This window comes from Barbus barbus (genome assembly GCF_936440315.1).
Source record: "Barbus barbus genome assembly, chromosome: 31".
In the NCBI taxonomy this organism is placed as follows: domain Eukaryota; kingdom Metazoa; phylum Chordata; class Actinopteri; order Cypriniformes; family Cyprinidae; genus Barbus; species Barbus barbus.
In genome coordinates, this window is record NC_136759.1 from 5120556 (window position 1) to 5145740 (window position 25185).

General features: G+C 40.9%; 1 protein-coding gene across 1 annotated transcript in view; it reads left to right on the forward strand.

Moving 5' to 3' along the window:
• The window catches only part of LOC306851579 (uncharacterized protein), a 64659-nt gene that overhangs the window by 3279 nt on the left and 36195 nt on the right, over positions 1-25185 (forward strand). The window contains exons 3-17 of the mRNA XM_079387926.1: positions 1291-1405; positions 1679-1780; positions 1906-2019; positions 2123-2233; positions 2397-2513; positions 3402-3512; positions 3664-3780; positions 3995-4111; positions 11311-11740; positions 12744-12815; positions 12952-13021; positions 13599-13691; positions 14064-16073; positions 16158-16314; positions 18080-18493. Of these exons, the coding sequence (XP_079244052.1) occupies positions 1395-1405; positions 1679-1780; positions 1906-2019; positions 2123-2233; positions 2397-2513; positions 3402-3512; positions 3664-3780; positions 3995-4111; positions 11311-11740; positions 12744-12815; positions 12952-13021; positions 13599-13691; positions 14064-16073; positions 16158-16314; positions 18080-18493 (4046 nt within the window). The 5' untranslated portion in view covers positions 1291-1394. The remainder of the gene's footprint in view (positions 1-1290; positions 1406-1678; positions 1781-1905; positions 2020-2122; positions 2234-2396; positions 2514-3401; positions 3513-3663; positions 3781-3994; positions 4112-11310; positions 11741-12743; positions 12816-12951; positions 13022-13598; positions 13692-14063; positions 16074-16157; positions 16315-18079; positions 18494-25185) is intronic.

Here is a 25185-nt window from a genome sequence, read left to right on the forward strand (position 1 = left end):
TTACAATTGTAGCTCTAGACAGTTAATTTAATAAAAGGGTAATTTTTGTAAGGGTTGTGATGTCCATATGTTTTTTGTTTTTTGAAGAAGAAGAAATTACAGAGGCTGTGTCATCTATAGCAAAAAGGTGGCCAGAAATGAAAGATTTATTGGATATTTTAATTAAATGTGTGGTCAATAGCCAATTAAACAAGGATATAATCGTCCTGTAAGTGTAACAGCAGCAATTGCCAAGCCTTTGGCTCCTTTTGCAGGCATTTGTAATAATATATAATGTTGAAAAAAACAAAAAACAAACAAAACAATAGACACCATCACAGAATTTGTAATGGTTTTACTGGTTAGAATGGGACTTTTAATGGAAACTGTAATGGACCCTGTTGGTTTCTACTGATAATTAATTGGTCACCTTCTAAATCCTAATGAAATATGTCCCAAAACACACTACAGAAAAACATTTTTAATGGTTTTAATAGTTAAAAGTTGATGGTTTGTAATGTTTGTAGTGGTATTTAATGGTATGTAATGGTTTGTAGTGGTTGTTTTTTTCAGCAGGGTTACCTCATTGTTTTTATATAATGCGTTTTAAGTCATTTTAAAGGCTGTTGTTGGCTTAGGTTTGTTTTTATAACCACAAAAAAATATTATCATTATACTTCTTTGTATAATATCATTTGTAGTAACAAAAACATGATTAATTTGCGGTTACCATGGCAACAAGAACCATGATTTATTATTAGTATTATTATTATTATTCGTGTTAAAACCATGACTAACTTTTGTAAGTGAACATGGAAACTTGGAGAGAATATGCGTTGGTGGTGGTGAAATTATTACCGAGATTAAAACACGTTATTAACCTCAACACTCAAAAAAGTGAACATGGAAACTTGGAGAGAATATGCGTTGGTGGTGGTGAAATTATTACCGAGATTAAAACACGTTATTAACCTCAACACCCAAAAAAGTTTCACAGGATTATGAATGTAGCCTTCCTGAAAGTGACGTACGGGCTTCGTTTTCATCTTTTCTTTCTTTCTTTTTTTTGTCTTTTTTTTTCTTGGCGCCAAATTGCTGATGTCTTTTCACGGGCATAGTTATCCATGATCATTTGCATTCAGTCGCGGATGCAGGAATGGCGCGTCCCTTTTTTTTTTTTTTTTTGAGCAACTGGGAATTGGTGCCCTCCACAAACTGTGTACTCTGCATATAGGGAGCAGCGGTACTGCATTTAATGTACTTAACATATTATTTTATCTTTTACAACACATTTTTGTCTTCATGTTCCAGAGGGTGAGACCAGATCTCCCACCATCTCCTGCACTCTCACAGCGGTCTATTAAAGTGATCAGTCCATGGATTGACCGATTGTATTCAACAATGGAGCAACGTTTATGGGAGAGAAGTATGAGGGGTTTAAAAATGCTCATTGTGTAATAAAGACAAATGATCTATTTCTGTCTATAAAGTCCCTGATTCTTTGTAGTTTATTATCTACAAACTGCTTTTTTGGAATAGCATATCTCTTATGCATTATGAGATCTTATACATTAACTTGTTTGTTTCTCTTCCTAAAAGTTTAAAGCCTCATAAAGTTACATGTCCAGCACACCAAATGGTTTCGAGGCTGTTAAAATGCATAATAACCTATAACTTATTTTTTCTCCATGTACCAAAGGGGAAGATCCGAAGAAGCACCAGCACTCTCAACGTCTATGAAAAGTGATCAGTCAATGGATCAGCCAGTTGCATTCAGCAATGAAACCCCTAGTTACACTGGGTATGAAAAGTATGAGAGTGTACTCTACTTATTGTATAAGAAGAAATAATGTAAATCTGTTGTTTTTGTGTGTAATTTGTATGTTTCTTGTATGCTGTTGAATTAAAATTTTGACATCTTGACAGCGCAAGACCAGATGAGGCACCATCTCCTGCAACCTCTTACTTGTCTTTAAAAAGCAACAATTCGATGGATCGACCAATTGCGTTCAAAGACACTCAACCTTACAGTGTTAAACGGTATGAGAATTTGTTTTATGTTTGTAAAATTTGTAAGATTCTGAGCAAGTTTTTTTAATCTAATTGAGATATTTGTGTATAACCTAAATTGGTACTCTGACAGTCTGAGACGAGATGAAGCACCATCTCCAGCGCCTTCACACCTGTCTGTAAGAAGTGAGCAGTCAATGGATCGGCCAGTTGCATTCAACAATGAAAGCCCTAGTTACAATGGGTATGAAAAATATGAGAATTTACTTTTTGTTTTTTTAGGTGTGCTTGTTGCATAATTAAAAAAAGATAATTATAGACTGTAGACATAGTACTATCCTTTTCTTACATTCTTTGTATGTCTCTCGTACATTTATTAACTCAAAGTTTCTGTCTCGTCCTGACAGTCTTAGACCAGATGTGGCACCATCCCCTGCAGCCTCATACTTCTCTTTAAAAAGCAACCAATCAATGGATCGACCAATTGCATTCAAAGACATAACTCAACCTTACAGTCTTAAATGGTATGAGAATCTACATTCTTTTTTGGCACATATTTGCGCTTATGTGTACAGAGTAACTAGTTATATTTAATAAAAAAAAACAGAGGCCTTGCCTAGTCACCTAATAAAGGCCAAATGTTACAGAATAACTGTAATTATTTACTTTGATTTAATTGTTCATTTTTAGTCATTTACTTTTATATCATCAGTAATTGAAGGTAAAAATTACATAGCGAATACCTAAGTGAGTAGTGAGGTGAAGTAGTACGTCTGATAATAGGGGGCAGTCGTGGCCTAATGGTTAGCGAGTCGGACTTGTAATCCGAAGGCAGGGATTGTAGGTGGGGGGAGTGAATGTCCAGCGCTCTCTCCACCCTCAATACTACGACCGAGGTGCCCTTGAGCAAGGCACCGAACCCCCAACTGCTCCCCGGGCGCTGCCGCATAAATGGCTGCCCACTGCTCTGGGTGTATGTTCACGGTGTGTGTGTGTTCACTGCTGTGTGTGTGTGTGTTCACTGCTGTGTGTGTGCACGTTGGATGGGTTAAATGCAGAGCACGAATTCCGAGTATGGGTCACCATACTTGGCTGAATGTCACTTCACTTCTTAAAACTGTCTCCATGTTGTGTGAATGAGCATAAGCACGTTCTTGCATGTTTAAATTGTTTTTTTTGGTTTTTTTTTGGGAGGGGGGGAGGGGGAGGGGGGCTGTAACCTAGCACATACCTTCAAGAGAGCTAAAATCCATTTGGAAGTTATTCACAGGAGATGATATGAATGATAGCAATGCAAGTCAAGAGTTACGGATTTATTTTTAATTAACAAATGCCAAATTCTGAAATAATTTGCCCTCATTTGCCCTAGTTTTGTATTTCATTGTAAAATTTGTTCTTAACCTCATTCACAGTCTGAGAACAGATGAAACACCATCTCCAGCACCCTCACTCCTGTCTATAAAGAGTGATCAGTCAATAGATCGGCCAGTTGCATTCAACAATGGAACTCCTAGTTACATTGGGTATGAAAAGTATGAGAGTTTACTATTTTAAATGGTGTGTTTGTTGCATAATAAAGAAAAAAACAATAAGACATAAAGCTATCCTTTTCTTACATACTTTGTATGTCTCTTGTACATTGTCAAACTTCCATTTTCTGTGTCTTTTTGACAGTCTAAGACCAGATGAGGCACCATCTCCTGCAACGTCATACTTCTCTTTAAAAAGCAACAATTCAATGGATCGACCAATTGCATTCAAAGACAGAACTCAACCTTACAGTGTTAAAAAGTATATATATTTTTTTTTCTTTGATTGGATGTATATGTGCTTGGACACATACTTTTCATAACACAATGTGTGTACATTAGAGGTCTTATTAACAAATCAAACAACTATGTTTGCATAGTTTGTCCATATCTCTTTTCAGTATATTGAAGTCATGTTTTCTGTGTAATTCTTAAAAAGCAAATGGGGTGGATTTTTCTTTCTTTCACCCTCACAGTATGAAACCAGATGAGTCACCATCTCCAGCACCGTCATTCCAGTCTGTAAAAAGTGAGCAGTCAATGGACAGGCCAATCGCGTTCAGAGATGAAGCACAGAGTTACAGGCTCAGAAGGTATGGGACTGTATTGCTGTCTGGGGACTGTGATGCTTGCTGAGTATTTATTAAAAAAATAAATGGTCACGCTTTATATTAGGTGGCCTTAATTACTATGTACTTACATCAAAAAATAAGTACAATGTACTTATTGTGTTCATATTGTATTTCAAAACACTTTTGCTGCTAATGAGGTGGGATATGGGTGAGGTTAGGGACAGGTTTGGTGGTATGGGTAAGTTTAAGGGTGGGTTAAGGTGTAAGTGATGGGTCAACAGTGTAATTACAGATGTAATTACATATTGATATTTTTAAAAATATAAATACAATGTAAAAACATGTATGTACACAATAAGTGCATTGTACCAAATTATTAATTAAAATGTATGTACATATTAGTTAAGGCCACCTAATATAAAGTGGGACCAAATAAATTTACAGTATGTCAATCCTTAAACTCTAAAGCTGAGATTTTCAGAAGAATTATGGCAGTTATCACTTTTCCGAGCTAAATTGCTGATACAATATAAGTTCTTTTAAAAAGGCAAAAAGGCGTGCAGTTATTGGATAGCATTATATTGTTGACAGATTGGAAATTAATCCTAATAAACATGCCGCTACAATTAAAATCATTACATTAAAATACGTTTAAAATGGTGTATTTCTATTACTCTTCCTGTAGATCCTCGTTTATGTCAGGACTGTGGCGACAGCAGTGCAGGCAATCGCTTAGCTCACTCACATAATGTAACCATACATAATCTATAATGGGAAAAACATTTCGGTATTAATGATACAATATGTCATGAGAAATGTTGTTGTTTTGATGGGATAATTATATTGTAGAAATGACATCTCGTTTTTACGAGAAAAGATTTTAACCGGCCGTGGTAGCAGCACATTAACACTCTCAGAAAAATATTAAATTATATAAAATTATAAATATATTATAGACAAAATTCCAGAAAATAATGCAATATAATTTTTTGTCATTATTGCACACCCCAAGTGCCCGCAACAGGAAATAAGAGCACAAGACTGTTCCAGATCTTAAAAACGCCAAAGTGCAGTAACATGTCTGCCACTTTTGTTCTGACACACTGGGGTAAAAAAAAAAAAAGCATTCTAACGATTCTAATTAAATCTAACAATCGTTTAGCTCATATCACATCAAACCATGCAAATTATTATTGTTATACTATGTTCTCAAAGTTTTAATGATAACATCAGCATCGCGTGACTAAGTGTATTTAGTGTGTATTAGCAGTACCTCTAGATTTTAATTTCGTTACAGCCTAATCTCTAATTGTCATTCCATTCGAATTTCATATAAATAAAGATATTAGAACAATTTGAACTGGTTCTCCTTGAAATACAAATCTTGTGTAATCCTGTGTATCTGTAATCAGATGCACATTTAAAACTGGAATATAATATAATTTCAGTCACTTACACACATGGTCAGAATTGTTGGTACCCTTGGTAAATATAATCAAAGAAGGCTGTGGAAATAAATCTGCATTGTTAATCATTTTGATCTATTTTTTTTTTTTAAATCACAAAAATCTAACCTTTCATTGGAGAATAAGAATTTAAAACGGGGGTCAATATCTGTCACATCACGTAGGAGCAGGGAAACGCGGAGGCGAGAAACTTCTCAAACTTAGAATTTTATTAATCACTCTGGGATCACAGGAGACATGGAAATGACGATCAGACCGGACACAGACAGAGGCAGGGAAACACAGGGCTTAAGAACATGGGGAAATCAATGAGGAAGAACAGAAACAGGTGAGGAGTAATTAAACGCAGGGCTGGGAACAAATGAACTAATAATGACAAACGAGGACAGGAACAGGAAGGCCAAATATGGGCACGAGAGGAGGGGGAAACAAGACACAGGACTGACATTACGCCCCCCTCCGGAAGGCGTGTCCTCACGCCATACACCATCCAATGGGGAGGGGGGACCATGGCGGGACAGGAGACACAGGAGGCCATGGCGGATCAGGGGACTCGGGAGGCCATGGCCTTATTTTTTCAGGTAGCCCAGATGGGTAAAGGGGTTCTGTGGCCTTGGCCCGGCCACACAGGCCGTGACCCTATAGCAATAAAAAAAATTTATTGGGGAAGTTCCCCTCTGGGAGCCATACTGGAGGAGTGGGCTCTGTGGGGAGCTCTGGAGGAGCGGGCTCTGTGGGGCGCTCTGGGGGCACGGGCACTTGGGGGTGCTCTTGAAGCGCGGACACTTGGGGGCGCTCTTGAGGAGCTGAGCTGGACGGGACCAGCGGAGACGCAGGAGAGCACTTGCGAGGGGCAGGCACTGGAGGGCACTTGCGAGGAGCAGGCACTGGAGGGCACTTGCGAGGAGCCGGCACTGGAGGGCGCTCGGGCAGCGCGGATGACAGCGGGCTTGGGGGAGCCGCGAACGGCGGCGGGCTCGGGCCCGGACGCTTCCCAGACACCGGTTGATCCCCTCTCTCCAACTCAGGCCGGTAGTGTCTGGGAGGTCCACGGGACGGTGGTAGTTGGCCCCGAGCCAGAACAGCTTGTTGAGCGTTGCATCATCTAACGCCATCGCCGCGGCGTTCTTGTAGAAACCCTCTGCAAACTCATAGAAAGGATAATCCTGATGGATTAGGGCGGAGATACTTTTTGATACCTCCATTTGCCAAAATAGTATAGGAGTTTTCTCCTATAATGCCTGATGAGGTTAGAAAACACCTTTTTAAGGTTTTCTGACACTGAAACTAAACCTTTTTCTGCAATTCTCCAGCTGTGATCCTTGAAAAGTCTTTGGCCACTCAAACTCTCCTTCTCACCGTGTATTAGGACGATATAGACACATGTCCTCTTCCAGGCAGATTCATAACATTTTCTATTGATTGGAAATTCTTAATTATTGCCCTGATGGTGGAAATGGGAATTCCACTGCTCTAGCTCTTTTCTTAAAGCCACTTTCTAATTTGTGAAGCTCAAATATCTTTTGCTGCACATCCAAAATATATTCTTTAATTTTTCTCATTGTGATGGATGATTAATTTGGAATTTGGGCTTTGTTTTCCCTCATATTTATATTTCTGTGAAACAGGAAGCCATGGCTGGATAATTTCATGTTCATAATCACCCTGGAGTGCACACATTTGTGAATATGAATGGGAATATATTTAATATTTTATATTTTTAATATATGTTTTACTCATAAGAATTTCTAGGGATACCAGTAATTGTGTCCCACCATGTATTTGAGAAAAAAAAAAACATTTATTTCATAATCATATTTCCCCCTATTTAATATTCTTATTCTCCAATGCAAGCTTAGATTTTTTGTGATCTTTAAAAAAAAAAAATTAAAGATCAAAAGGATTAAAAATGCACATTTATTTTCCCAGCCTTCTTTGATCATATTTACCAAGGGTACCAAAAATTCTGACCATGTGTGTTCATGTTTCATTAACACACAATCATTTTTGGATTACAATCTGCCATCAAAATGATACATTTAATTATTCCAGCTGCTGTGAGAAAAGGCTAGAAATGATCCGCCACCTGCAGCATCCTCTCTTATAGCCTACTAGCCGGGACTCCTTCTTTACGTTTACAGATGTGACATAATGACGCAAAGACGAGCGGCGACATGCTTGTATTTCACATGAAAATCTACCAGTACCATTCAAATTAGAAAACATTATTACAAGCTTACCATTGTGAATCGGGCTAAGGTAAAGAGTTTTGAACACTGGCTGGTTATGTACTTGCTCAAAAAATTTATTTCAGATAATACCTAACCAAAACAAGTTACGGACTGCAGCTTTTATTATTAATACTAGATATTGCATATGATTTGGTAGTAAACATAAAGATGAGTATGTTTATATTGTGCAACATTTGCAAATGCTTTTTATCACTTAGCCTAATTAGAAGCACCAATAGTGTCATCTGTTATAGTCACTACTGAACAGACTGAATAGTTTATTTTAAAATGCTAAATATTGAAAATCAAAATAAAGCTCTGTAAACACTTGCATTTTTATAACACTATAAGTGTGTCCCTTCTACACACACTTGTGGTCTTTACACCCACATTTGGGCCAAATTCAGGAAATACAGTCAGGTCCATAAATATTGGGACATCAACACAATTCTAACATTTTTGGCTCTATACACCACCACAATGGATTTCAAATGAAACGAACAAGAAGTGCTTTAACTGCAGACTGTCAGCTTTAATTTGAGGTTATTTACATCCAAATCAGGTGAACGGTGTAGGAATTACAACAGTTTGCATATGTGCCTCCCACTTGTTAAGGGACCAAAAGTAATGGGACAGAATAATAATCATAAATCAAACTTTCACTTTTTAATACTTGGTTGCAAATCCTTTGCAGTCAATTACAGCCTTAAGTCTGGAACGCATAGACATCACCAGACGCTGGGTTTCATCCCTGGTGATGCTCTGCCAGGCCTCTACTGCAACCGTCTTCAGTTCCTGCTTGTTCTTGGGGCATTTTCCCTTCAGTTTTGTCTTCAGCAAGTGAAATGCATGCTCAATCGGATTTAGGTCAGGTGATTGACTTGGCCATTGCATAACAGTCCACTTCTTTCCCTTCAAAAACTCTTTGGTTGCTTTTGCAGTATGCTTTGGGTCATTGTCCATCTGCACTGTGAAGCGCCGTCCAGTGAGTTCTGAAGCATTTGGCTGAATATGAGCAGATAATATTGCCCGAAACATTTCAGCATTCATCCTGCTGCTTTTGTCAGCAGTCACATCATCAATAAATACAAGAGAACCAGTTCCACTGGCAGCCATACATGCCCACGCCATGACACTACCACCACCATGCTTCACTGATGAGGTGGTATGCTTAGGATCATGAGCAGTTCCTTTCCTTCTCCATACTCTTCTCTTCCCATCACTCTGGTACAAGTTGATCTTGGTCTCATCTGTCCATAGGATGTTGTTCCAGAACTGTGAAGGCTTTTTTAGATGTCGTTTGGCAAACTCTAATCTGGCCTTCCTGTTTTTGAGGCTCACCAATGGTTTACATCTTGTGGTGAACCCTCTGTATTCACTCTGGTGAAGTCTTCTCTTGATTGTTGACTTTGACACACATACACCTACCTCCTGGGGGCTGTTCCATAAAAGACGCTAAGAAAAGCGGGGATTAAAGTCCAAAACCTGACTTGAAATAACCTAACAAATCAATCGGGACTAAAGCGGTTCCATAAACGACAATTCAAGTTCACGCAATCTGACTAATGCTATCCAGGTTCAGTGAGTCAGGATAATGTGACGAACACGCTTATTCTGAAGCAGCCCTTAATGTCGATCATGGATCAAATCGATCCACCATAGCAAACAGCGAATATTTGTGCTGTTTAACGCATTTGAAACATTGTGTTTTCCTCAATGCATAACTGATACGTCACAGGTATATTTTTTACATCTGTAAATGTCAGAAAGCCATGCAAATATATCCATTTAGCCGTCAGGAGTGGGCGGGGCTTACGCGAGAGAACGAGCGCTGCGGCGCGCATGCGCGCTACACAGACAGAGCAGAATAGAATACTAGCGCAAGAATTCTGAATAAAATATACATTCTGCTAAAATATTTCTTGTTGGACATTAAATATGACACATAGAATTTTACTACATATAAGTGTATTTTTATGATAGCAGCAACTGTTAATCACTAGCTCAAATGAGTTAAATGTCTGTTCCTCTTATCAGTTAAAATGTACTCTGATTTCTATTATAAATTTACATTTTTAATTCAGTGATTTTAACTTTTGATTGTGTTTTTATGCTTTAATGCTTTAAAGAGCCATTTTAGATTGTAATGTTTTAATGTTCTAATAACCATAAAAGGTACAGCTGTCATAAATTCAGAGAGAAAGGCTGCATGGCTAGAAACTTCTGATCAACTGCATGCACAAATAGCAACTATGTTAAAATGTCATTCGCCTACATTTTGGGCACAATACATTAAATACAGTTGGTTGTAGCCTATTTTTTATTTATTTGATTATTTAAGGTGTATTTTCTGTATACTTTTATTTTTGGACCGATAATAAATTAAACTGACTGTATGTGAGAGAGTCAGTGGTAATATGGATGCGTTCCTATTGGTCAGAGTTAGAGGAGCTCAGCTTAGCCTGACAGTTAGCCTGCTCCGGACCAGGTTAGTTTGCCAGCATAAGTTGTCGGGGTAACTGAGTTTGAACTTTTTTAAGTTTGATTTATGAAACCGAATCTACCAAAAATAAACCTGACTAACCGAAATAAGCCTGGCTTATACTCTAATCTTGGTTTATGGAACAGCCCCCAGGAGAGTGTTCTTGATCTGGCCAACTGTTGTGAAGGGTGTTTTCTTTACCAGGGAAAGAATTCTTCGGTCATCCACCACAGTTGTTTTCCGTGGTCTTCCGGGTCTTTTGGTGTTGCTGAGCTCACCGGTGCGTTCCTTCTTTTTAAGAATGTTCCAAACAGTTGTTTTGGCCACGCCTAATGTTTTTGCTATCTCTCTGATGGGTTTGTTTTGTTTTTTCAGCCTAATGATGGCTTGCTTCACTGATAGTGACAGCTCTTTGGATCTCATCTTGACAGTTGACAGCAACAGATTCCAAATGCAAATAGCACACTTGAAATGAACTCTGGACCTTTTATCTGCTCATTGTAATTGGGATAATGAGGAAATATAACACACACCTGGCCATGGAACAGCTGAGAAGCCAATTGTCCCATTACTTTTGGTCCCTTGACAAGTGGGAGGCACATATGCAAACTGTTGTAATTCCTACACCGTTCACCTGATTTGGAGGTGATTTGTAAATGCCCTCAAATTAAAGCTGACAGTCTGCAGTTAAAGCACATCTTGTTCGTTTCATTTGAAATCCATTGTGGTGGTGTATAGAGCCAAAAATGTTAGAATTGTGTCGATGTCCCAATATTTATGGACCTGACTGTACATCATGTAAGTAGACAAGGGTTGAAGTGCAAAGACTGCAAGTGTGGGTATTTGGACAAGCCTAAAATCTCCTGAGTGAAGGAAGTTTACAGTTAGGGAAATAGCTTTTTATTATTATTCTGCTTGCTCTTTTTTTATCTGAAGTTTATTTTTGTAAGCATGTTGTGAAAATTGATTGTGCACTGTTGTTAATGCTGTTTGCACTGTACAGTTTTTAATACCCCCACTGTGTTTACAATGTTTCTACAGCACACTTTCAGCCACTCTGCTGACAGAGGATCAATACAAGTGTCCAGTGTGCACAGAGGTCTTCAAGGATCCAGTTTCCATGCCCTGTGGACACAGTTACTGCAAACACTGCATTGAGATCTACTGGAGCAAACCAACTCAAGCTAAAAGTTTTGCCTGTCCTCAATGCAGAAAGAGGTTCAGAGGTCGTCCTGTGTTGAATGTAAATGTTGCGTTGTCTAAACTGATTGAGGAACTCCAGAAGGCAGGGTATAGTCCTGCTCTTCCTGCTCACTGCTACGCTGGACCTGAAGATGTGCCCTGTGATATCTGCACTGAGATGAAACTCAAAGCTGTTAAATCCTGTTTAACCTGCACTGCATCATACTGTGAGACACACGTCAGACAACACTACACAGTACCAGCACTGCAGAAACACAACCTGGTGGAGGTGATTGTAAAATTACATATAAATTTGAGGCAGAATAAATAGCTACAGGTGCTGCACAGTTAATTAAAAAGGAATTTTGTTTAGAGTTGTGTCTTTTAACTAATCATGAAATGGGTTGATTACTGCATTCTGTTTCGATCTACTCCTACATCAAAAGTTTTTATTAAACATTTTTTAATTGTAACCAGTCTCAGACAGTGCTTTGAGTACATGAATTAGAGTCCATGAGCCAATCAATGACAAAGCATTTCTAATAAGTAAGGTTTAATAATTTTAGTTTATTTGTTTATGAAGCTTTTTATTCAGTTTTACATTTTTGCTATTCATTTTTAAACAAGTGTAAAGAGGCAAGCACAGGAGTAATGTGCTCACATTTTCTACTGCCATTCAATAGTCTGGCTGCTGCATTTTGTACAATTTGCAAGCAATTTAGAGCAGATTTAGGTAAACCCAAACCACAGAATTATGATAGTCTAGCTTTGATGTTATAAATGCAAGAATAACCACTTCCAGGTTATTCTTAGAGAGCAGCCAGATCCATAGATGTTTATTCATGGAGGCACATGAAAACAACTTCTGAAGAAATATCACCTGCTGATATTCAAAAACTAGCTTTACAATAAATGCCCACAGGCTCTGAGAAATCCAAACTCCAGAGTTTTGTTTAACATGAGCTGAATGACTGTGATTGTCAAGGCAGTTTTCTGCACTGTTGTGAAAGCTTGCATTATAATCAACATAGTGTACACAGTGGAAATACTTAAAAAGAGATAAAAAAAGATATTTATTATTCTTTTATTATAACAACAGTGTTAACAAGAGTAGCAATGTGTTTTAGGTGTTTTCCGTTTACACATGACTTTTTTGTGTCATCTGTGTAAACACAGATGAGTTTTATTGAGCTTTACCTACAACTTGTAAATGTCTAGTTTAATTTTACTTAAGTTGATTTGCTTACAATGTTTTATAAATTAGCTTAAACTACTGATGCTGCTTTGTCTAGGCTACTGCGTTAACACAGGACAGCAAGGACACCAAGGAGATCAAAGATCTTGAAGTTGCATTCATTGATGAGGTAAAAGAAGAGATGAGAGAGCTGAGTGCAATATTTTCTGAACAGAGAATTGTAGTCTCAAAAGATTTTTAAAACACAAATACAAACATACAGCAATCGCTGACAATATTTACACATTTTCTTTGTTTTGGCTTAGATTTCAAGGGATGAAAAAACTGAATATTCTCATCCAACTAAGTGCTTCTACAGTGGACTTTCCAGTAATGGTATGTTCTGAATCTGATACTCCTCTTAGGAGTTTATGTACAGCGGTTCACAGCAGATTATTTTAGCAGTAACTTGACTTGTCTATTGACATGATATTTGACATCCTTTCAGTTAACAAATAGAAATATCTTGTATTTGAATAACTGGATTAAAGCATCTCCTAAACGAGTGATGTAAAAATTATAAATTGAAATCAAATATGTTAAAAGATCCAAATGAATGAGTTCACCTCAGGTTACTTATTTTTACAGTATATTATGAATTGCTGCTTATGTGCTCCACACTTTGGAAATTACAGAAAACATACTTATATTTTGAAAGTTTGTATCTGTTATTTGTTTGAATTTTTATATTATTATGAATTTGAAAATATATATTTTGTGAAACATAACCAAGAAAGGCAGTGCAGTATTTATTATGTTTTAATCCAGTCAAACAGATGTACTTTAAGTTTTCTGTACATAATGTGGTTCAATATTCTTTTTTTTTTTCGTTTAGCAAAGTTTTTCAAGCGCTTTTCTAAATACCAGTCATCTAGATGTAGTAATGTGTATTTTTTCCCCAAATTACCTACAGATTTGCCTATGGATGTAACTGAGGTTATGGCTCTTGGTCGTCCTTTGGATCTTGGAGTGCTGTATGACCGTCGCAGTGAAACCTTTATTTCAGGTTGGTCTAGCCTGCTTAGTTACCCTGACTATTAGCTATACCTAATATTAGCTTTTATTAGTAATGAAAGTACACATTGTAAAATGTTTAAATGTAATAAATACATGTTCATGTTAATTTCCATCCTACATATTACAGTGTTTCTTGAGTGGGAAGATGATTAACCAGTTCAACTTAATGCTGCATCTAATAATACTGAGTACAGTTTGACTTTGTTAAGAAAAGTGCTGTTTGAATTTATGGTTTTATAAACATTACAAAATTCCATACTTATTCCTTCAGGCTGTTATGATGTCAGTGAATTGTATGTGTAACTGAAAATATTTTTACACTAGTAAATTGAAGTAGATTGTGCTGTGAATGTGCTTACAGACAGTAATCTTTGGGATAACCACACTGTAACAAGTGACAGAATATCTTGGCCCCAACTGAAAACACATCTAAAGGTTTTGGAAGGTGACTCCCTTCAGGAGAGGTGCAGAGCATTTGAAATGTCACCTGTGTTACGAGTGAGGGCTCAGTGTGGACTTATGGAGCTAAATGGAGCTGCAGCCTTTCTTAACCATCCAGTTCAGTCTCAACATCAGGACAGAGTTACACTACACTACAAAACCACCACCAGACTGGACATAATCAGCCAAAAACTGTTAAAGGAAGGAGCTCCTGCCTCAGTTATTAATGCAACCACAGCTACACATGTGATCATTGCTGTGTTCTATGGAGCCCAAGCCTTCTTTGTTTTTGATAATGAGAGAATCAGCACAGAGAGAAATACAGAAATGGAAAATGTTATCAAGAGGATCGCCACCACCCTCAGTGCAGGAGATGTGTTTTCAAGTCTTAATGAAACTGAAAAGGCTAATAGCATTTTATATGACTGCAGTCTGTACATTGATGTGGGTGACTGGAAGAGTCCAGTGTCTTTTGAAAAGGCAGTGGAGGTCTATGATTCTCTGCCAATGCTGCTTGGATCTAAAGGTGATGTAGCCGTTCCTCTGAAGGTCTGGCTCTACCCTCTGAAGAAACTGGACAAGAGCTCTGTGTGTGCTGCTCTGAGCGGAGTCAGTGAAAACTTGATGAATCGAGCTGGGAATATTCTGGAACATCTGAGAAAACAGATCAGGATGTGTCAGGACATGGAAACAGATTATGATAATCTGACAGTAATGGCTTGGTTTCCTGCTTTGACAAAAAAACTTCAGAACTTTTCAGAATTGCTGCAAGATTATAGGACAGAATTTCAGAGAAAAACTGCTGAGATTGAGTCGCTAAATATTACTGAAGAGAGAGAGAAGAATTTACAAGAATTTATCCGGAACAGCGATCAGTCTCCATTCAGTCTAGAAAACACACAGCATTGGCTTGAGAAGAAGAAAACTGAGCTAGCAGTTTTAAATGGGTGCAGAGCAGCAAACATAACTATTGTGAAATCACAGCAGGAGCTTCAGCGAGTCATCGGTGATCCTCTGATGAGCAGTGTGTTCTGCTTCACTATTTCATCAATGGAGGCTGATGACAATTTTTTCAAAGCTCTGAAGCAGCACATTGAATTAATGAAAAATAGCACATTAACCATATCTGATTGCATAAGATTCAAGGCAAAAGATTCACTATGGTCATTGAAGCCTGTTTATATCAGCCAGAAAGTACTTTCTGACCTAAAAGTATTCATTGCTGCCAAAGAGACAAATGAAGACCCAAAGCATACCAACTTCATTGCTGCCTTGGTACCTGATGATGGTTATTCTGAATTCTCTGTGCAGTTTTATCATGCAGAGAAGATTATGAGCAGAAATCTGATACTTCAAATAAAGCCAGATCTCGCTCAAATATCTCAAATAAAACACAACTGTGTGTCTCTAAAAATGAATAAAACCCAAAATGGAAACATCGAGAGGTATGTCATAGAGTACAGGGCTTTGGGTAATGGAATGAACAGTACCACATGGAAACAGATCATTTTTGATGCCAAATCTGTTAAAGAAACCTTTGTAATATCAGATCTAAAGTCAGCCAAACAGTATCAACTGAGGTATTCAGTTATTGAGCAGGACTGTATGAGCAACTTCAGTAAGATGATTAACATTAAGACAGCATTTTCACCAATAATTGGACGACCCTTTGTGAATAAGCTGAACAGAAACACTCTCAGACTTGCCTGGCTGAAAGCAGAAGCTGAAGAAGATTGTCCAGTGCTCCGGTATATGGTCGAGTATAAAGAAGCAGGACTGGAGGGCTGGTCATCAGTACTAACACAAGGACCTGTGTGTGAATGTACTTTAACTCTACCTCACAGCACCTGCTATAGAGTCAGAGTCTCTGCTGTCTATGGAGAAGGAGACACTAGCAAACCTAGTGAGGAGACACCAGTGCCAGTGGATGGTGAGACACATGTGAAACCTTTAAAACTTAGGTTTTAGTGCCTGATTTGCTTATAATAATACTTCATTCCTCATACTACTGCAGTCTGGAGCATAAAGCTCTCAGAGAGAAAGAGCTCCATCCTCCTAGAAGTGCTGAAACTCCCAACAGAGAAGAAACCAGTAGAGCTGATAGACTGGACAGATGAAGAGAGTGAAGTGAAGGGATTCCTCCATTGTCTGCCATATATCTCTGAATTAAGGTCTGTATTTAATACTATTTAACTTGTTATCTAATGTTGTTATCCAGTATCAAATAATTGTCACTTTTATTTGACAGTGCAATTCCAAATTTTAAAATCTTTTAAGGGGGTCATCGGATGCTAAATTTACTTTACGAGTTGTTTGAACATAAATTTGCATTGGAAGTGTGTGTACATAAAGAAAACTCTGTCCTTTTTCACTTGGTCCATATCTTGGTCCTTTTTAAAGGGGTCTTGGGTTGGTTCTTTTAAAGAGAACTCAAGTGTGAAAACACCCTATAAAAACCGTTTCTTATACAGTTTGTAAGAGCTTGCTTGATCATCAGCCATTTTGCTGCCACCATTTGATTCAAATGTCTGTCCCCACAGCTAGATGAATTTCGGGTGCACACACACACACTTTCTGGGACCAATTTTTCTTCCACTTGTATATTGTCTGTTACCATAGTGATTACTGTACATTCATTTATGCTTGGAACTCATATGTAAGACTTTGCGCTTGTAACTGAGCAGTGAAAAAACTGTCTGTAAACTAAAGCTTTAATACATTTTGCAAAGAAAAATGTATATCTATAAACTGTTAAGATCATAGTTTTTAGATTTAAACCATCACTAAAAGAGAATAATGTAAGCGTTATTTGTAAGTGTTTATAATGCTTTTTAGCCAAATTCTGTAATTTGATACACTATTGTATTTGGACTAGTCTCTTTGTGTCAGGATTTTTAATTCTTGAAGTTTATTTTGTCAAATGAATTTTGTAAACGTATTTTGTACAGTGCAACTTTTAAACTGAAGAAATGATACCAAAGTTCTGGAGCTTTAATACAAAGATAGGATGAGTTTATGTTTGTGTAATCTTTAAAAGGGATGATGTACAGTTAGATTGTAATTATCACAGAATAAACCCAACAGAGTGATCAGGACACGACTCGCTGCTTCACACAAAACATAGAATAAAATGCTCTTCTGTTTACTGCTGATCTAATTTTGTATTAGTTTATATCTGACTAAACTGTTTCATCAAATTATTGTCATTTGATCATTTTCACAATATTATGCAACACTGCCTGTGCACTTTTTCAGTGGCCTTGTCTCCGTAAGTATTTTCCCATTCATTTTTCACATAGGGATTTTTAAAAAGTCATTGTTAAAGAATTTTAAGAAATGAAACAAAGCCAAATAGTTCTAAGGTGAACAGCAACATTACAAACGAAATGAATATTTGAGACAAAATTATTTAAGAACATACAAAAAACAAGACAAAGGTACAAAACTGTGTACAAAGTCTTTAATGAAGGAATCAACTACAGATTTACAAAGCATTGCAGACAAAAACTATTGATTTTAAGTTGTTGATTCAACAGATACAAATTATGTGTTTTAAGGTCATTTTAAAACAACAAGATGTATACAAGTAGTTTATAAGTGTAGAGAGACCGGCTCAATTACGTCGTTCAGTGTTTTATGAAAGAAACTCCTTTGACACCATTTTATGATTCTGTGAGTGGTGGATATTTCTCTGCAGGATTCTATGTACTGCAGTTCTTCACCAGAAATTACACTGTTAAGAATGATATTTCACAAATTAAGTATTAATGTGAATCTGAGTTCATGGAAGATCTGTCTTTATACAGACTTGGCATTAAAAGTCATTTTCCCTGTGAAGAAAATGAATGGAATTTTTTACTTTTGGAGCCCAACTGTTGCACAATAACACTTACAACACAATAACACATCTCTAACAGAATCTTGTTCACTCTTTAGGTTTGTTGTACCACACAATAAAACAGCTGAATCATGGGACAAAAGGAAGAGATTATTCATACTGGATTTGTGTCTGCAAGCTGCTCTCCATCAGAAAGAGACAATAGAAGAAACTGTGAAGAAACTGCTGTCATCTGTGGATTATGAGAAATGTGATTTCCTGCTGGATCTGTGTTCACATGTGAAGGACTATGAGACTCAAACAGGCAGGAGTGTCCTTCCAGCATTACAGCCAATTTATCAGTCAGCTCCTGCAGTCTGGAGAATAAAGCTCTCAGAGAGAAAGAGCTCCATCCTCCTAGAAGTGCTGAAACTCCAAACAGAGAAGAAACCAGTAGAGCTGATAGACTGGACAGATGAAGAGAGTGAAGTGAAGGGATTCCTCCAGTGTCTGCCCTACATCTCACAGCTGAGGTGGGTCTCTATGAACATAACAGAATCTATTACACACATCCTACTTTAAGCTGAGTTTAATGAAGCCACTGTTAACTGAAGTAAGTTATGTGTTCAGACCAATTCAATGTTGTTGTTTTGTTTTTTGTCAGTAGATTTTTATTTTTCATATAAATGACAAATGATTATGAAGCAGTGGCCGATACTGACCGTATGACTTCAGCTTTCCCTGATCACACAATGATGTCACTAAACATCAAGCGATAGATGGAGCCTGCAGTAACAAATATAGGATATGCATCAATCCCAACTACAATATGATGAGGACAACTTTCCCTGACTGACTTTGTGAATCATTCAGTCCCCATCCATACACTTCATGCTTATGAAAGTATTTAAATTATTAAAATGATGTAATTTTAATATTAAAATACATTTTTCTATCATACACTCTTAAAAGTAAAGGTGCTTCACGATGCCATAGAAGAACATTTTTGTCTAAATGGTTCCATAAAGAACCTTTAACATCTGAAGAACCTTTCTGTTTCACAAAAGCTTCTTTGTGGTGAAAGAAGGTTCTTCAGATTATAAAAAGATAAGAAATAGATGATTCTTTAAAGAACCTTTGACTGAATATTTCTTTATGGAACCAGAAATGGTTCTTCTATGGCATCGCTGTGAAGAACCTTTTAAGCACCTTTATTTTTAAGAGTGTAGATAATATACAGAGAAAACGTCTTAGGTTACTTGTGTAACCCTAGTTCCTCGAGGGAACGAGACGCTGCGTCAACGACGCTTTGGGGAACGCCAACAGCGTAACCGGCTCTGAATACCAATCAAATCTGTCCAGAAATGGGAAGGAATGTCACGGGCGAGGTGACGTAATGACCAGCTGGTACAAAAGCACGTGCGGTGAAACCGGCATCAGCTTCTAGAATGAAGCAAGCGCTGGCAGGGATGCCGGAAGTGTGGCTCCGTGACGCAGCGTCTCGTTCCCTCGAGGAACTAGGGTTACACAAGTAACTTAAGACGTTCCTCTTCAGGAACTCGAGCTGCGTCAACGACGCTTTGGGGAACGAGATACCAACGGCTCCAGACTTCCGCACCCCTGCCTTGTGTGTCCAAAGAGGCGCACAGCTAGGGCAAGAGAACGGAAGAACCTGGAGTGGCTCGCATGTCCAGGCCAAGGATCTGACTAAGGTCAGAGGCGTGGACCAACCCGCAGCGTTGCAGATGTCCTGAATAGGGACAACTGCGAGAAAGGCCTTGGAGGCCACCACACTCCTAGTGGAATGAGCCCTGACTCCCATCGGCGAGGGGAGGTCAGAAGACTCATAAGCCATGTGAATGGCATCCACAATCCACCGACTGAGGGTCTGCTTGGAAGCAGGCAGACCCCTCTTAGAAGGACCGTAGCACACTAGCAACTGGTCCGTCCTTCTCCACATGGCAGCTCTGTGGATGTACGCGTCCAGTGCTCGCACTGGACACATACGGTTTAGCTTCAGCTGGTCAGGCTCCCGAAAGGGAGGAGGACAAAGCCTCAGTGCACCACGGAGGAAACATGTAACTAGGGGTTGTGCGCCCACTGTCAATCCACCAAGAGGGGTGTGGTAAGCAGAAATTGCCGCCACATAGACCTTCAAGGTGGAGTGGGCTAACCCTGCGGAGAGTCGAGCCTGCAGGAACTCCAGCACTGTACCTACTGGGCAGTTAACTGGGTCGAGCTGGCGATCTCCGCACCATGAAGTGAAGAGTCTCCACTTCAGGGCATACAGTTTCCTCGTAGAGGGAGGTCTGGACTGGAGAATGGTCTCAACAACCTCGGTTGAGAGACCAGAGGCTATCAGCTGTGCCCCCTCAGGGGCCACACCCACAGCTTCTATAACTCCAGGCAGGGGTGCACAATGGTGCCTCCTGCCTGTGAGAGGAGATCCCTCCTGACTGGAATCTCCCATGGAGAGCCGTCGAGGAGGAAAATCAGGTCCGAGAACCATACTCGGCCCGGCCAGAACGGGGCTACCAATAGCAGCCGGTGTCCGTCCCGGCGCACTCTCTCCAGAACTCCGGGGAGCAGAGCAATCGGGGGAAAGGCATAAAGACGAAGCCTCGGCCACGTCTGTACCACGGCATCCAGCCCCTCGGAGCTGGATGACGTAGAGAGTACCAGAGGGGACATTGCGCTGCCTGAGTAACGAAGAGGTCCACCTGAGCCTGGCCAAACACTCTCTAGATCTGCTTCCCCACCTCGGTGTGAAGCATTCATTCCCCGGATAACAGCCCCTGCCTCGACAGGGTGTCTGCTCCCCATGAGCTACTAACTAAGATGCTCAGAAGGGAGCGGCATGCTCAAGGTGACCCTCTAAGTTGAGGGGAGCAATGCTAGCTCTACCAAGGCAGATCTCTGGAGAGCGGAGCACTTAACTCTCTGCATGAGAGGGAACTCAAGACACTCAGAAGGGAGCGGCATGCTCAAAGGTGACCCTCAAAGTTGAGGGGAGCGATGCCAGCTCGACCAACCAGGAGAGCTAGGCCTCATAGCCCACACAAGGATCTGGTGTTCCAGCCTGTACAGGGGGCGCGAACCGCAGACCTCCTTGGTGGTTGCTATAAGAGACCACCGATGTGTTGTCGGCTTGCGAACTAACACATGGCAACCTCTTAGGTCTAGGAGAAGTACTTCAGAGCCTGAAATACGGCTCGCATCTCGAGCCTGTTGAAGTGCCAGGCGAGATGATGACCCCTCCACCGACCGTGGGCAGGGTGGCCACTCATGACCGCTCCCCAACCGGTGAGGGATGCGTCCGTCGCTAGCGTACGCGGCGACAAGGAGCTCCCAACACCAGGCCCTGGGACAAGAACCAAGGTTGTCTCCACATGTCCAAGGCACGTAGGCACCGCCGCGTGACCTTGATCATGCGAAGCGGGTTTCCCCTCGGGGAGAACCCCTTGGTCTTGAGCCACCACTGTAGGGGTCTAATGTACAGCAGGCCAAAAGGTATCCTGTTGGACGCAGCTGCCACCAGACCCAGCAGTATCTAAACTGCTTGACAGTGAGTGACTGGCCTTCTTTCACCCTCCTGACTTTCGTGAGGATTGACTCGATCCAAGCAGGAGACATACGTGCCTGCACCGTGGTCAAATCCCCACCACCCCCAGATAAATGGTTCTCTGTAATGGAGAAAGCACACTTTCCTTGGGGTTCAGTCTTAACCCCAACACTTTTAAGTGAGCGAGAACAGCACCTCAATGTTGAGCCGCCCTCCGCTCTGATAGAGCGAGAATCAACCAAAGGTCGATGTAATTGAGTATGCGGGCGCCCCGTAGCTAACGCGGCGCCCACACACTTGTAAAAGTGTGGGGTGAGAGTGCTAGGCCGAAGGGAAGTACCCGATATTGGCAAGCTTTTGCCCCCAAAAGCAAACCTCAGGAACTTCCTGTGAGTGGGAAGGACGGAGACATGGAAGTATGCGTCTTTTAGATCTACGTGTCAAACCAGTCCTCGGACTTGATCTGAGATACTTACCTGCTATCAGACCAGTCCTCGGACTTGATCTGAGTACTTACCTGAGCATCTTGAACTTCAGTCTTGCAGACTGAGCGGTTCAATTGATGCAGATCTAAAAAAGGGACGCAAACCTCCATCCTCCTTGGAACTATGAAGTACCGGCTGTAGTACCCGGACTCTCTTCGGAAGGAAGACCCACCTCGATGGTATCTTTCCTTAAGAGAGTATTCTACCTCTTGTTCCATTACCAGAGCCTGCTCGGGGCCCACAAAGTGGAATTCACCCCATTGAATTGAGGCGGACGAGAATCAAACTGGATTCTGTAGCCTCTCTCTACAGTGCGCAGGACCCATCGAGACACATTTGGCAGTAGTATCCACGCTGCGAAATAGTCTACTAAGGGAACCAGTCTCTCAAGACTGGCCTCTGGTGTAACCCGGAGCGGCTAGTGCCCTGAAGCGGAACCCCAGCAGGGAACGGCCGAACTAGCTGCTCCAGAGACCCCCGAAGGGGTGGCGAGCATCTCAGCTCCGCTACGATACCGGGCGGAAGAGACTGAGATATGCGCTCGCTGGAGACCGCTGCGCCCTGAAGCACCATAGGTGGCAGGGTTGGCAGAACGATCTCCTGAGGGCGCTGGGGGGGCGACGATCGCCGTGCGATCGTCGCTCTACCCCAGCGGGGGCTACCCTCATAAGCCCTGATCCCACTCACATCAGGGTTTCTTGGCCGAAGACGTCTTCGCCTGCTTGGCTGGGAGGTCTTTGACCGCGCACCCTTCTTACCGCCCCAACCCGCTCCCGCGGGGGCACGCTTGCCTATACGAGGAGCCAGCACGCGGCAGGGGCTGCTCTCGCCCAGCAGCCCCATGAGCTTAGAGAGCGGCGAGGGAGAAACCGCTGGAACGCCGCCACCTGCCTCCTGGACCAAAAAAGGCCAGACGGCAAAGTGGGGCGTCCAGAAGGAAGGCCCTGTCACGGCTTTCCATAAATCCGACAGGGTCCACCAAAGATGCCTCTCCGCCGCCACCAGGGCTGCCATAGATCACCTTGACGGTCTCCCTGGCGGCGCGAAGAGACAAATCAGCGGTTTTGCGGAGCACACAGATGTGCTCCGCACTAATCCCCCGCCCTCATCCAACTCCTTGAGCAGGTCAGCCTGGCTGCCACCATGATGTGCAGACATAAGCCACCCCGACCTGCTGACGCGTACCCCTTGCCTTCAGAGACGACGCAGCGTCAGGGGACAGATAGCTCGCAAGCGTCTGTTCCACCCGCGGCATCGCTCTGTAACCGCGCTCACTCGTCCCCATGACACTACCGAAGTAACAGAATGAGGGGACGAAGAGGCGGGCCGAAATATTTTCCCTACAACCTCGACACCTCAGTGTGGAGGTCGGGGAAAAAAAGGGCAGGCTCAGATGTGGAGGTGAGTCTGAAACCGCAGAGAACGCAGTATAACCCTCTCTGCGGTTCGACAAAACACTCCACAGGCTCCTCATATGGGACGACAGAGTGGGTGCAGCATGCTCGACGCCTCCCATGTCAACCTCCTCGGAGGAAGACGCGAGAAGCGCCGATGCCGCTGCCCGAGGGGAAGAAAACGCCACGCGTGCTTCCAGACTCGGGGAGCGGTCGCGGGATCCGGCAGTTGCGGATGGAGAAAGAGACTCGCTCGTCTCCGATCCCTCTGCCAGATCCCGTTGCGAACCCCACGAACGCCGTCTCCGCTCCGCCTTAGCGGAAGCGGATCAGTGCCGCGGGGAACGCCAGTGAAAGAGCCCTCTCCGGAGAAAAGAGCCTTTTGGGAGCGAAGCACACGCAGAGGAAAACCCTCGCAGTGCGGACAATCAGCCCCCTCGAGGGCTGCCTCCGCATGCCTCGCTCCCAAGCAAAGCACACACAGACTGTGTGTATCCTCCGCACAAAAACAGCGTTTTGCACGGAGGAACACACAGCCCGTATTGCGCCTCACTCCTCTCCCCACTTCGCTTTGACATGTTTTACAAACAGACAGACAACGGTAAATAGGACTCACCAGTCACAGAGCGCTTCGCTGAATGACAAAAAGCTGATGCCGGTTTCACCGCACGTGCTTTTGTACCAGCTGGTCATTACGTCACCTCGCCCGTGACATTCCTTCCCATTTCTGGACAGATTTGATTGGTATTCAGAGCCGGTTACGCTGTTGGCGTTCCCCAAAGCGTCGTTGACGCAGCTCGAGTTCCTGAAGAGGAACTATATATTTTTAGGCCATTTGACAGCAGCTAGAAAACATTGTCACATAACAACAGAAAATCCACCCAGTGTCCATAAACTTGAGAAAAATAGAGAGAATTTAGCAAAAAATACATTTAAATATTTACTCATAATTGCTCTTTTTTTATTATGATTAATAAAAATGAATAGATATAACATTATTATAAAAATGGTCTAATATGAACTCGTATAGAAGCCAATTGTTACTTTAACCTTAACAATAGGGTTCCCTGTATAGTTTAGTTTAGAAAAAATAAGTGTACATTACCAGTCAAAAGTGTTTGAACAATAATATTTTTAATTCTCTTCTGCTCACCAAGCCTGGATTTATCTGATCCAAAATGCAGCAAAAGCAGTAATATTGTGAAATGTTTACTATTTAAAATGACTGCTTTATTTGAATATATTTTAAAATGTAAATTATTTCTGTGATCAAAGCTGAATTTTCAGCATCATTACCCCAGTCTTCAGTGTCACATGATCCTTCAGAAATCAGTCTAATAAGCTGATTTGATGCTCAATAAACATTTTTTACATAAAAAAAATATTATCATAAAAACCATATCATTATTGTTATAAATATTTAAAACAGTTTAGTACATTTAATAAATGTTTTTTGAGCTAAAAATTCAGCTTTGAAATCAAAGGAATAAATTACATTTTAAAATATATTCAAATAGAAAGCATTTATTTTAAATAATAAAAATATTTCTGCTTTTGCTGTATTTTGGATCAAATAAATGCAGGCTTGGTGAGCAGAAGAGAATTAAAAACATTATAAATCTGACTGTTCTAAATCTTTTGACTGGTAATGTTAATCACAGGCTTGTTAATTATTCATGAATAATTCTCACTCCAGGCTCCAGCCACTGGTTAATGAGGTGATAGAATTAAGAGAAATAAGCTTCAATAGACTAACATTTGAAGTTACGGTAGGAATGTATAGC